At 36.4% G+C, this 14,271-nt stretch overlaps 1 protein-coding gene across 1 annotated transcript; it reads left to right on the forward strand.

The window, feature by feature from the left end:
• The first annotated feature begins 3,759 nt into the window (after positions 1-3,759).
• On the forward strand, positions 3,760-6,423 carry LOC133738153 (receptor-like cytosolic serine/threonine-protein kinase RBK2). Its single transcript, XM_062165601.1, has 8 exons — positions 3,760-4,011; positions 4,288-4,650; positions 4,749-5,000; positions 5,100-5,254; positions 5,333-5,412; positions 5,512-5,647; positions 5,759-5,908; positions 6,005-6,423. The coding sequence occupies exons 2-8, from the start codon at positions 4,305-4,307 to the stop codon at positions 6,119-6,121; spliced, it is 1,236 nt and encodes a 411-aa protein (XP_062021585.1). The 5' UTR covers positions 3,760-4,011; positions 4,288-4,304; the 3' UTR covers positions 6,122-6,423.
• The last annotated feature ends 7,848 nt before the right edge of the window (positions 6,424-14,271 follow it).

Raw genomic sequence — 14,271 nt, forward strand, 5'->3', positions numbered from 1 at the left:
AATTTAAACACACAAATAAATTCAGAATTTAAACACAAAATAAGTTCACCCAAATTTAATTTCAATAATAAATAAAATATTAAAATGTTACAACACTTTCTGCGGGAATCTCTTTTTCCGTTTAGTCTTTCATGTTCAATCAAGTGATGGTTCTGCTGCGGACTGAGATCAAACTGTGTACAATTTAGGGTTTTAGCTCATTAGCAAAGCTAGATTTTCATGAGAACATGTTCTGTTGTGTTTGCTTGAAACAATATTGTAGCTACACGAAGATCTTTAATTAGTCTACTTTTCAATCCGTGCATGTCTGCTTTTTGGATCATGTTTTAAGTTTAGATATGAAATGGGGTGGAGATCGGCTTATATGTTGTGTTTAATTTTATAAGCTTGCTTGCTTAAATCCCAGAACACCAAACCAACTTGGACATGATTTGCCATGATAATATCTCTCCAAATCTCTAGTAACTGGATACATCTTTTGGCAATTGAAGAAATATTGTAGGCTTAAATTAGGATATCAAAACAAAGACTTTTCCGAAGAAGTAACAGGGTGTGTAAAGATCATCCACGCAAGGAATGACCGTCAGCACAAGAGGATTCGCCGGTGATCAAGGATGGAGAGTGGGGTTACCACCTTTGGGGAGTTTGCTCTATTGAAACTTCGTACTTCAACCTTACTACATCACTAACAGCTTGCAGCCTCATTCCCATTTTCTGAAGCTCTCTTTCACCTTATAAACCAAACCACGTACCCACCCAACTTGGCTCAAGAGAATCATCTCGGCATGATATGTGGACCTGGTTTTCTGCTAAACTAGTGATTTCATCAGCAATCATTTCATCGTATGCTTCTGATTGCCTCAATATGTAGACCAAGAACTAAACCATAACCCATATATATGAAATGCCAATGCATATCTGATGGATTGATATCATATCATTTCCCCACAAGTTTATTATTGCGTGCGAGTTAATTCACTGTGCATCACATAAAGGAATTTATGCCAACTTGTACACGAAAACTGTGACATGCAATTCCTTCTCATACAAGAAACACATCAGAACAGCAATAAATATTTGTGGCACAAAACCATTAATATTGGAGGTCAAATATAAGTTAAGAGGGTTTTCTGCTATACTTTCTATTTGATAATTTGAAATTCATGGGTCTAAACTGATTTTATATTTCATTTGTTAAACAATAGACAAGATCTGGCTTCTTATCTTAAGACTTAAGCTACAATATCAAGATTTGGTTGACATTCTTGTTAGTTTATACAAAGAAGGTTAATGTCAGGATTGACGGAATAATAGTATGATGCAGTGATTTAACAATTCAAAAAAGCTTAATCGTTTACGTTAACAAAATGACTGCAATATATTGTTATATTTACTCACTTCAATTATTAGAAAGCGTGAACAATCAGAATGTCACAATCCATGAACCTTAAGACTTTAGTCACATTGCTATTTTTGAAGTTCAGTCACTTTTTCTTACGTCTCTTCTCGTAAAACATGTCCTAATTAAAGGCTTGAATTTCATTCTCACAGTGTTAAGTCCCAAATTAACGTACTTTCACATAGGTTTATAGCTAGGATCGATGCTTCAGAACCCAATAGTTATTTCTAATTATACTTTTACAACGTCAACTAATGGTGCTTAATTACTTGGTAAATAATTCTAATGATCTATGAAGTCCAAAACAAAAAGAGAAGCAAGGAAAAAGTGATTGGTGATGACACTTTAAAGAAGGTGGGATTGAATTCTACCACCTACCACTAACACAAATCTAAAGCATATGCGGAGATTATTTCCTTGATCTATAATAATACTACTCGATTGTTGATTGGTTGCAATCGATAATCTTAAGATGCAAGTTATGGACTGTAAAGTACATGATTTGTGTATACCTAACTGTATTTATGTAATTAATATGTGAAGCAATCATGTAAGAGAAACTAAAATTGAATTATAAGAATGTCCATAATCATTCCCATAATCTAATTCCGTGCGTGAGGGTTTTGTTTTATGCTTTGCATATTATCTGATTATATGATTTACATCCACAATGATTAATTATCAAGCAATCAACTAGCTATCTAGCTAGCTAGTTAAATAAAGGTTTCTTCTGGGGTTTTAATAAGTTTTAAAAAGAAAAAACTATCACGATACCGAGAAGAATGAAAATGAACCAATTCATCCGTAGTATGAAACAATTAGAGAAGAAGTTCAAAAGTGTATGTTTCAGCTTGCTTTGCATGTTTAGTTTAAACGTATCAAACCCTAGGCTTTTTATGGCGATTCGCTCAATGCCTTGAGTTTCTTTAATTTTTTGGGCAGCTTCTCGCTCTCCCTACACCGCAATATGTGGTATAAGGGATAAAGAAAAAAGTAAAATACATTTATAGTGGTTTAATACTATAATGCTCAAACAAAAATTTAATGAGGATGATTACATTCACTCCCCCATATTTTCATCCGTTTAACTGTTAATATATATCATAATTGCTAATAACACTAGGTCCTTTTTTGTCAATAACATTTTAGTCATCGAAAAATAAAAGAATAAAAAAATCTGCGTACCGTAGTCATGATCATCATATAAGGCATCGACATTTAGCAATTGATTACTAATTAATTAGATGTCCTTAATTATACGTCTGTATCTCTATAATTACAAGTCATTTTATACTTGAGATAAAGCAAACGACGGTAGCCTACCAGCTTATGATCCAAGTCTTCATCAAGACATGTCTTCCTTGCATGTATATTTATAATGATTACAATCAAATACTAATAATAATTACACTTGGTTTTCATTTCTTAGTGTTTTATATATGGTGGTGACACGTTTGAAGGATAAGGACTTTCTTTGTGATTGTGTTTTAATTCCATCAAAGGTCATAAGTGAGAACCCTACTCAATTGTGTTCATTTGAATTGATTATGAGCTAGTCTTATACAAAGGGTAGCATCACTCCATAATTCAATATGCATAAATTAATGGTCAAATTTGAAACAATAAAAACGATAAAGATTATGCATATTGGCATTACAATAATCGATTATAATGTATTACACTCTAAGCCCTAATCCAGTTTCTTGTTTACTAAATAAAAATGACTACTTGAACTAGTTACATCAGTTCAAGTCTATCGTGTGAAAAAAAAAAGAAAAAAAAAAAGAAAAAAAAATTATATCATGTAAAGATGAAGATAGAAAGATGTAGTTCATAACCACAAGATGAAGGTGTTTATGGTATTTTTCACTTACCATATAAGTTAGTTCAATCACAATAGTTCTTTAAAAAAAAAAAGTGAGTGAGGGAGAATAATTCAATCAAACTAGTTAATTTGATATGGTCTTCGTAATGTTTAGCGAAACTTTGAAGTTTTATGCGTGCAAATTCAAATTCATACATTATAAAATTCTCATACAATCAACTTATCTAAAGATACATGTTAACTAGATAATTAAATTTTCAAAACCCGATTCCATATTCTACTAGAAGAGAGTTTTCACATGACGTTCAGTCAATCGCAATTTCGCCAAGTAAAATAGTAAAATCCCAAGTGTCAAATTCCACGTGCCAGAATCTTATCCAACACACGTATATCCCTAAAGAAGACCAAAGGAAAACTAGGTTTTGACCCCTTAATCCCACGGCACGGCCGGACCAAGTCTTCTTTCATTTAGGTAAGCGGGACCTAACTACATTTAGTCACTTCATAAATACACTCCACATAGACAACGGAAACAGAAGTGGTAGAATTATATATTTCCTCCAGATTTTCGAAACCGATATAAAAAGGAAAATCAAGAGGGGTTTTTGTGAATAGTTTCCCGGGGAACATTGAAAAGGGAGTCACAGTTGGAAGCGGTAGAGTAATTCAGAATCAAAGTCCAACTATTTTCATTCTTCTTCCTCCTCCCAAATCTTTCTTTTACACGTACTCTGTTTTGCTGTGTATGAAAAATATCTGAGAAACCTTTCACTCTCCAGTGTTTATGGTACGCTGACTACGCTCAATATATATCTCCAAGCTTTTTAATTTTTTCCTTTTGTATAATTGGTATTGGGTTTTTGTTTTTACATCAAAAGCTTGTATTTTTGTGCTTCTGGGTTTGTCCCTTCTTTATCTGCATGTGATATGCTTATCTTCTCTGATTTTATGGATTTTTCACTTTCATGGTGTGAGTTCTTTGTTAATGGGTTTCTTCTAGTTCTCGATTTGTTTGTTCATGGTTTGGTTTTTTCACCCATAGATATCTGGTCTTTTTTAATAGGTTGTGATCCTTGAGATATGAGGGAGAAGGTTGATACTTGTTCTCCCGTTGGAGTTCTTGAGGACTTCTTTAGGAGCTCAGATTCTGAAAGCTCTACCAAGGAGCCCAATCTGGACTTTGAAATCACCCAAAAATCAAAGGCAAATTCCAGGTGGAATGGACTTGTTCAATTGCTGAGAACAAAATCCAAGAGGTCTTTGGCCTCAATGCATCCTCTGTTGAAACTCTCAAAGAAAATGAGCAGTAGTATGAGGGAGATTATAACGCCAAAACTCGAGTCAGATTCCGAATACCCTTTCAAGTCACCATGGAAGAACTTCTCCCTTCATGAGCTCCAAGCTGCAACAAAGAATTTCAGCCAAGGTTTGTAGTGTGCTTCAAATTTCACATTTACATTATTGCCTATTCGATTTTGGAAAATTGGGTAGTAATTTGAGTTTGTTTGCTTGATTTTGGTGTAGAAAATATGATCGGAAAAGGGGGTTATGCTGAAGTTTACAAGGGTTGTTTAGCAAATGGGCAATTTGTGGCAATCAAACGGCTAACCAGGGGAACGCCGGAGGAGATCACCGGCGACTTTTTATCGGAGATTGGAATCATGGGACATGTGAATCATCCTAATACTGCAAAGTTGATTGGATATGGAGTTGAAGGAGGGATGCACTTGGTTCTTGAATTGTCTCCACAAGGAAGCTTAGCTTCTGTGCTTTATGGTTAGTCCATAGTAATTTTTTATGTAATTGTTCTAATTTAGCAGATGGTTAAATTATCCGTGTTTAACTGTTTACTGATGGATTTATTTATTTTTATAGGTTCAAAGGTGAAGCTTAAGTGGGAGGTCAGGTACAAAATTGCATTAGGTGCAGCTAAGGGTTTACAGTATCTTCATGAGGGTTGTCAGAGGAGGATTATCCACAGAGATATTAAGGCTGCAAATATTTTGCTCACTGAGGAATTCGAGGCCAAGGTACCCCTTTTGAACTTTATACTTTGTAGCTTGAAAATAATTTTGAATGCCTTTGTTGAATGAGTTACTTTTATACAGATCTGTGACTTTGGTCTTGCAAAATGGCTGCCAGAGAGTTGGACTCACCACACCATTTCAAAATTTGAAGGCACATTCGGGTATAGAACCTCTGTTCCTTCCTCATCCTCACTTATCAGTTAAAAACTTTTAACTAGCCTTAATCCTAATTTCATGGTGTTATCGGAATTCATTCACAGCTACCTTGCTCCTGAGTTCCTATTGCACGGTATAGTAGATGAGAAAACTGATGTTTTTGCCTTTGGTGTGCTGCTGTTGGAACTAGTCACGGGGCGCCGAGCTCTAGATTACTCCCAACAAAGCCTTGTTTTGTGGGTATGTAGCTGAATTTCGTTCCCTACTTAAATCTTCACAAGTGAGCATATGTTGCAGACATTCATTGATTTTAGTATTCATCATAATAATCCGAATTTTCTACTCTATTAGGCAAAGCCCTTGCTGAAGAAGAATGAAATCAAAGGCTTGGTTGATCCTTCCCTAGCCAACGACTACAACCCTCTACAGATGAATCTCGTTTTGTTGGCTGCTTCGTTGTGCATACAACGATCCTCAATACGACGGCCTAGTATGAATCAGGTATGTTCTGTTTCCTACATTAACCAAAAGCTTGATTTTGAAGCTTGGTACAACTAGAATAAGTACTTAAACAAACTAACAAAGGTTCCTATGCAGGTGTTACTACTTTTGAATGGCGATCTTTGCTGCTTGAAGTACATGAAGAAAAGCCGAATGCCATTTTTCCGAAAGGCATTTCGAGAAGACATCGTCAACAACATCGAAGACCCTTAACACGCAACATCTTAACCAGCATTTTCCAGCCGGGTTCACAACGAAGGAATTGGACATGGAAAGGGGAAATTAATATGATCCCCAACCTAAGAGTTGATTTCAGGGAAGAACAGGAAATGTTGTTTTCCAATCCATGTACATAATAGACTCCTATACAAAAATTACAATCAAAGAAAAGTATATGAGTAAGTTATTAGTTATTAGTTATTACTGTAAGCACAAGCTTAAGCTAAGCCAGGGTTGGTATTTTTGCTATAGTGATATACGTATGACTAAATATCAAGTTCATATTTTTGTTTTTACTTTTTCTACTTGAGACATTTCCGCACTTCAACGCGTATTTTTACATGCAACTAGGCTAGAGCGAGCTAGTCCTTCATATGAGGGCTCCTCGTGATTCATTTACAAGAGTCATTTTTTCGATTCGCTAATCATTATTCATTTAATGACTCGTGTTGAACTCATCTTAGTTTTTCAAAAACTCAACTTAATTAAGCGAATTTGTGTCCAGTAAATCGAGTCCGAGACATGCTCATGATAAATAACCTGCTCCAATATTATGGCAAGTTAAGAGCTCATTGTGAAATTTTTCATAATGATACATTGAAGTTTTTTTTTTTTTTTTTTTTTATCGAGGGAGGTTAGCGTTTGTTAGCAACACACACCTATAGAGGGTGTCCCAACAGAGCCGGATTATTCCCTCCAACGTGAGGCGCACAACAGGCAACAGAGACTGCATTGAAGTTGTTCAAAATTTATGAATTTTAGAATTTTCAAAAGTTAATGTGAAATAAATTCTGCATTGAAGTTGTTCAAATTTATTTCACATTAAATCTTGGAAATTCTGAAATTCATATAAGTAGTATTTTATGATGAAATAATGGATGTCTGTACTGAAGCTAATAAATGGGTAAGGCAGTACAGCAGTACACAACAACATATTAAACAGAGTCGTTTCGGCAAACTTTTGTTCTAATGTTGACGGTGGCACGCAACCAGAGGCCGCGATGCCGTGAATCAACCAAAGTCGTCAGCCTCTCACACTCTTTATCCAAATGATTTTTTCTTTTTTCTTTTTAATGGGAAAAAGAATTGTCACTATATTTATGATTTCACACAAGTGTCATTTTTTACCATTCAGTTTTTAGAGCAAGTTCACCCGTAGTCAAGAAAAGGCAAAGTCGAGAAGTCAAGAATTCGACCGGTCAAGTTATTATTCACTGCCACTGGACATGGGTTTACACCCGTTGTTTTTCTTGCCCGGTCAACACTGTTTACCTTTTTACTGTTCACGCTACTGTTCACCCAAAATTCACTATTCACCAGTGGGTTTTCAGTGTTTAAATTCAATGTTCATTTTTACTGTTCATCGGTTTTTAAAAAAATTGCAGTCAACAATTGCAGTCTATCACCTCATTGGTGCGTTCCCTCCACGCCTTGTCTCCTCCGCGTCACTCTATGGTTGTCAGTTGCAATAGTCACCTCACATGCATGCTGGGCGAGCTGGCAGCTGGGCAACAAATTAGTCATGAACTTGCCTTTTATTTTGACTAGGGGCATCAAAAGCCAAAACATGGCTGGTCAAAGATGGACCGGTGGAGTTGCAAAAATTGCCTTGGCCGGTCAACACGTCAACATTCTCCCAATTTGCCCGGGCAAAGTCCAACCGCTGGACTTGCTCTTATGGTTGAGAATTTAATCACCCAAGTTAGAATCTTAGGGTATGACGGTATGTCATCTATGAAACTATGATCCGTTTAGAGAGATTGTGTGATTGATAAAAAAAAAAAAAATTCACATATTTTAATAAGCTAGGAGTCATTACCGCGAAAATGATGAACATATATGATGAGAAAATAAAAAGAATGAAAGAGGATATTCATAATTTTTAAAATATAAATGAAGAGCTCTTTGAGACTTTGTACATCCCCTTCCTACTAATTCAAAGTTCAGTACTTCAATGCTTGAAGTTTATTGAGAGACTTTTATCTCATATCTAACATTTACTTACCTACTGAGGTTATGCCACAAAATTGACATTTTATCTTATTTATTAATATTTTATATTAATAAATTAATAGCATAAAAAAATAGCTATAATACCACAATCAATGAGAAGTTTCAAATCACTCCTCAAGGCCGACCCTGAGGGTTGCCGCCTGAGGCGGCCGTCTCAGGCCACCGATTTCGGGGGGCCTCGAAGGATTCAGTTCTGTATATATGACATATATCGTATATATATCATTTTTGCTTTCACATATGCATATTACAATGTTACTCAAGCGGAAGTGCAGTTTGTCAGCACCTTAGCCAACCAGAGTTTGACTCCCAGCGGCCTCTTTTACTTCTTTTTTCCTTTTTAATCAGTTAAATCAATTTTACTTCTTTTTTCCTTTTTAAAATCAATTTTCCTTGGGCCCAGTGGCCCAACCCACCTTTTCCCTTTCCTTCTCCATATAAAAAAGTAGAACTGATCCCATTGCTTCTCCATATGAAAAATTACCCATATAAAAAATTTATTTTAACTATTTTTGTATTTCAGAAATTCTTCAAGTATGAATAAAAGTTCATACACACTTTTTTTAATTTTAATTCTATATTTATTTTTAATCAAAACACATTATTTTGTACTGTCATTTAGCGAAAATATTATATATCTGGGAGGCCACATTGTAATTCTTCGCCTCAGGCCTTTGGAATCTCAAGACCGGCCCTGTCACTCCTCACTTCTAATGTACAAAAACCTTTAACGCAAGCAAGAGGTCTATTTTTCAAAGGACAACACATTAGATTTCTCCTTAAACTTTGACTTCAACATGTATATAGGTTTTTGATCACTAATTACTTTTGTTTAGCGAAAACCATTAATATGAGCAAGAGACAAACAAATCTACGAGTAGACTCTATATTGGCTTCTTTAGCTCCTTTAGAGCATGTTTAGTAGACTCTATACTGGCTCCTTAGTTATTTTGGAAAGTTTAGTTTTTCATCAATGAACATCTTTAGCCGACTTCCTATCTTGGCTCTTTAGCTATTTTGGAGAGCATATTTAGTTTTTTTTTAATTTTATCAATTTTAGCAGCTGCACCACACTCCTAAGTAGTACTCTATTTTAACTTTTAGCTATCTTATTTCTAAATGTAAAAAGCGAGATGAGACTCTCTATTATTTTTGTTAATTGAAAATCTTTCTTTTAAGTTATTATATGTAATTTATAAATATATTTAACTATTTTTCTTCATTTCATAAATAATATAAATTCAAATCTAGCTAAAATAGAGAGAACTGGTGCAGACGATTTTTCAAAGTGGCTAGTCAAAATGACTTTTTAGCTATTTTGGTTAAATTTTAACTAAAAAATGGCTAGCATTGCTAAAGATACTATAAGAGCATCTCTAACAGTGATAGTTATCTTCATAGCTAAAAGTGAAATATAGCTAACTATGTTTTGAGTTATGCTCCAGCAAGGTGTTAAATCTCAAATTAAATTAATTTGAACGTTGAAAAATTTAAGTTTTAGTTAAATTTTCTCTCCTCCCTAGCTATATATAGCTAGAGCTTTTAGCTAAAGTTAAATTTAGCTTTTATTTAGCTAGTCTTTGGAGATTAAACTTATCCTAAAATTAGTTTAATTTCAAAAAAAAAAAAAAAAATTTGAAATAAGTATTCTGTTGGAGATGCCCTAAGTGGCTCTCTAGTCTCCTAAATATAGGGTGAGATGAGGCTCTCTATTATTTTTGTTAATTTAAGTCGTTCTTTTTAAGTTACTATATGTCTATATGTAATTTATAAATACACTTAAACTATTTTTTCCTTCATTCAGTAAATTATATATATATATATATATATATATATATATATATATATATATATATAACTAGCTAAATAGAGAGAACTGGTGCAAACGTATTTTAAAAATAGCTTGCCAAAATGACTTTTCAAGTACTTCGGCTAAAATTTGACTAAAGAATGGCTAACATTAGATCATCTTTAGCAATGCTAGCCAGTTTTGAGTCAAATTTTAGCCAAACTAGCTAAAAAGTTATTTTGACTAGCCACTTTAGAAATACTCCTGTATCAGTGCTCTATATTTTAACTAATTTTGAATTTATATTATTTTTTAAATGAAGATTAAATAATTTAAATGTATTTATAAATTACATAAAATAACTCAAAATGAATGTTTTAAATTATAGAGAGCCTCATCTCGCTCTCTCTATATATAGGAGCGAGATAGCTAAAAGTTATAATGGAGAGTCGCTTAGGAGTAGAGGTGGCAAACGGGCCGGCCCGGCCCAACCCGACCCATTTTAAGCGGGCCTAGTCGTGCTTCGTGCCGTGCTTGGGCCGGCCCATTTATTATCGTGCCGGGCTCGTCCATTTACTTAAACATTAAGCCTCGTCCGGCCCATGGCCCGAGCCCATATCGTGCCGGGCCAATAAACGGGCCGTGCTCGTGCCTACCCACTATAAAGCACGATTTTAAAATCTTAATTTGAATAAATAAAAAATAGTTTTATTTAATTCTTTAGAAAATTCAAATAAATTAAGTTCTACAATGTTTTTCTCAATCTTAGCTTTTTAAGATTAGTTTTCTAATAATTTTTTATATTCCACTACAAGAAAGAAAGAAAGAAAGAAAGAAAAAAATAACTCAAAATATATTGCTTTTAGTATATTATTGTGAGATTAATCTTTATTAATATTAATATTAATATAATGAAGATTTAGTATCATATTATTCTTTCCTTCATTCTATAGTTGCATTATTATGAGATTAGTCTTTATTAATAAACATATATTTAATATTTAGAAAAAATACTTTATGTCAAAACAAGGATATAATGTTTTATTTCACTATTTTGATAACATAAAAGAAATAGCATTGGTACAGGATAAAACTAGAAGCCGCAAACTCTATCCTAGGGTTAGGGTTTGCGTATGTGAGAAAAAACCTTTCAACAATGCATGGCTTCTGTTGATGCAATGGCAGCAAGACTTGCCTCCTCCCTTGCTATTGCAGAAGGGAAACGGCCTGTTGACCTGCGTCCGTCCAAGGGACTGCGACAACCGGAAGTTTTCATGCTTGGAAAACTATTGACTGCAAGGGAGTATACACGCCGGTCGTTCTTGGGAATGTTCAGGTCCGTGTGGAGGGTTAATGGCACTCTTTGTGTCGAAGAAGTTGGAGAAGATGACAGAGTCCTGATTAGTTTTACAGATCCGATGGACATGATTAGGGTTTGGAAGGGCGGCCCTTGGGGTTTCAATCGAGCTCCGATCGCTTTGGCGGAATATGATGGCGTGAGCCCGGTGCTGTCAGTACCGCTGCAGAAGTCATCGTATTGGATGACGTTGATGGGAGTCCCTCCGGCGTTTAGATCCGAAAGGATCATGCGTCTGATAGGCAGCACGATCGGGGAGTTCATGGAGTTAGACCGGACGGCTTTCCAGACCAGGGTTCTGCGTATCAAAGTGGAGATCGCCTATAAGACGCCATTGCTGCTCAGGCGTCGTTTCTGGGTTGAGGATGAGGTCCAGTTTGTGGTGCAGTTCAAATATGTTTAGGCGATACAATCGTTGTGGGTTCGTTACCCATGTGGGATTGCCATGCTCCGGGCCTGAGTTGATGGAGGACGAGCAGGGACCAGTGGGGACGGTGGAGCAACCGTCAGCCTTGGCGGTGTTGCGTGGAGGGCCAGAAACAGGTGCTACTACAACTAGGGTTTTGGCGAATGGCCAAACCCTAGTATTCCAGGCCCAGGTTCCTCGGTCCATTCCTGAAGTTTTTCTGCCTCAAAATGTGGTGAATATGCGCCGGGCTAGAAGGCAGGTGCAGATCAGGGAGCTTGAGGAGCCACGGCAGGAGGTACCACCCATTACGGGGGTGCGTCGTCTTAGAGAAGGTGATGAGGTAACCATCTCCCCTAAAAAGCTTCGTCTCAGTTTGGCTGTGGGTAAAAAAACCCTCGATGCAGTGACTATGGGCCTTATTGAAGCACCTGTTGGTGCTCCTGAGCAACCAAAGCGCAAGCGTGGTCGTCCTGTAGGAAGTCTCAACAAAATGTCGTATGGTATTGCAGGAAAGAGTAAAATGGTTAAGAAGGATGATGACCAAGGTAAGAAGACCAAGAAGAACAGCACGAAGACCAACCTGATGCCGAGGTTGTTAGCTGCTGCAGATGGAGTTAACTCCGACCCTAAGGGGAAGGAGTTGGCCCTTGTCTAGGTTCTCTTATCAATAGACATTCTGGATGCAAGTCTTGTTTCAAGTAGGGTTTAAATCTCTATATGCTTTCCTAAGATGTTTCTAGTTTGTTTTTGTACCACAATTGCCTGTTGGCAAAGTAGACTAGATGATTGATTTTGCCTTAGAAAGCAAGGTATGCCTTGCTTAGTTAGGCTTGCTTTCAGCGAGCGTCCCTCAGTTCATTAATGAGTTTAGCTCTGCTTAGATAGGTTTCTGGTTACGATTAGTTTACTTGTGTAAGTTCTGTGAACTCTGGCCTGTTTTTATGGCTTGATTATTAATGCAATCAATTCCTATTCAAAAATAAAAATAAATATATATATATATATATATATATATATATATATATATAGCATTGGTGGAATTGTCATAAGATTTTAAATAAAAAAATCTAATATTCAAATCTCATCATTGTGGTTTTTTAATATTTTTAAAAACAAAATGAAATTTTGTGTTTGTAACGGGCCGACCCACAATATGTCATGCTCGGGCCGTGCCGGGCCCATTACGAGCTCAGGCCAGGTCGGGCCAATGGACTAATATTCCTAGGCCCAACCCGACCCGTTATTTTAACGTGCTCGGGTCGTGCCGGGCCACTAACGGGCTTGGGCAGTGTCAGGCCGCTTTTAAGCGTGCCGGGCCCGTGCCATGCTCGTACTTAGCGGCCCGTTTGACACCTTTACTTAGGAGTATGGTGCAGCTGCTAAAATAGATAAAAAGCTAAACATGCTCTCTAAAATAGCTAAGGAGTCAAAATAAAGAGTCTGTTAAAGATGCTCTTACAAAAAAAGTCTCTCTAGCCAGTCAAAAGATAACACAGAGCTAAACTTTGTTGAAATCAAATATTAGAAGAACTAGTAGTTTTGTCACATATAAGGTTCGACTATTATCATACAACTGAACTATTAGAGTTAAGTTTGACTCAGATCAAAGTATGATTTTCGTATAACATTACTTGATAGCAAAATATTATATGAAGTTAAGTTAAATCATCTCAACTACAAATGAAAACTCGAAAGATGTTTTTGTATTTTATATTTATTTGGAGCCAAAATTGACATAATTGTATTAACACTAAAGAGATTGTCAAGAAATAAAGTATGGTTATATGCAATTCAAAAAAATAATAGCAAAGAGATGTCATTAGAAAAAAAAAAAAAAAAAAAAACGCTATGCTAGGGTTTTTTCCCTAGTCGCGTTTTAGCTGACCAGTCGCAGGCGAGCAACGGTGCTTTGACATCGAGATTGGAGGTCACGCACGGCGATGATCTTTGGGATTGGTTTTGCGGCATCGAGCCCAAGAGCACGGGTGGCAAGGTTGTTGTGGTGTATCATGAGCTAAGGCTGATCGGTGGATTATGCGGAGGCTGGCGTGGATCAAATCTGGACGAAGAAGGTTAGAGAAGGTTGGGCGCAAGCGGCTACAAGTAATGGTTCTTAAGGGGGCGGCAGTCCTAATGGATGAGGTGGCTTACTTGGTGGAGGTCCAAACGTGGCTGGGGTGGCTTAACCATGCCTGCGTGCCAAGTGTTTGGGTGTCCGGATTAGAAAGAGGGGGATTGTGGCTGGGCTGTTTTTGCGCCTAAGGTAGAGCCCAGTTGGCTTGATTCCTTTAAGGATTTGAATTTGGGACCCATGAGGTGTTTTGCTTGTGCTCAATTTTACAACAGTTACTTTTCTGGACATGTTATTTTTCTTTTCGGGTAGATTGATTCTCTCTACATTCTATAAAGAGTTTCAGTGTAATCACATTTTGAGTACCACAATTGCATGTCTTGATGAGCAATGTGTTGTAGGCTGGGACGAGTCTAGAGTTTATTGGTCTGATAATTTCTTGCATACTTGAATTGCTGACTCTGATGGTTTGATCTAGAAATCTCGTGGTCGTGACAATGGTTAT

Source organism: Rosa rugosa, chromosome 3 (assembly GCF_958449725.1).
Source record: "Rosa rugosa chromosome 3, drRosRugo1.1, whole genome shotgun sequence".
Taxonomy (NCBI): domain Eukaryota; kingdom Viridiplantae; phylum Streptophyta; class Magnoliopsida; order Rosales; family Rosaceae; genus Rosa; species Rosa rugosa.

Bases quoted from the DNA above. Each gene is read 5' to 3' on its own strand.
- LOC133738153 (XM_062165601.1), top strand. From the start codon at position 4,305: ATGAGGGAGAAGGTTGATACTTGTTCTCCCGTTGGAGTTCTTGAGGAC. The intron at 5,001-5,099 runs GTTAGTCCATAG...TTATTTTTATAG, and splicing joins CTTAGCTTCTGTGCTTTATG to GTTCAAAGGTGAAGCTTAAG. The intron at 5,909-6,004 runs GTATGTTCTGTT...GTTCCTATGCAG, and splicing joins GACGGCCTAGTATGAATCAG to GTGTTACTACTTTTGAATGG.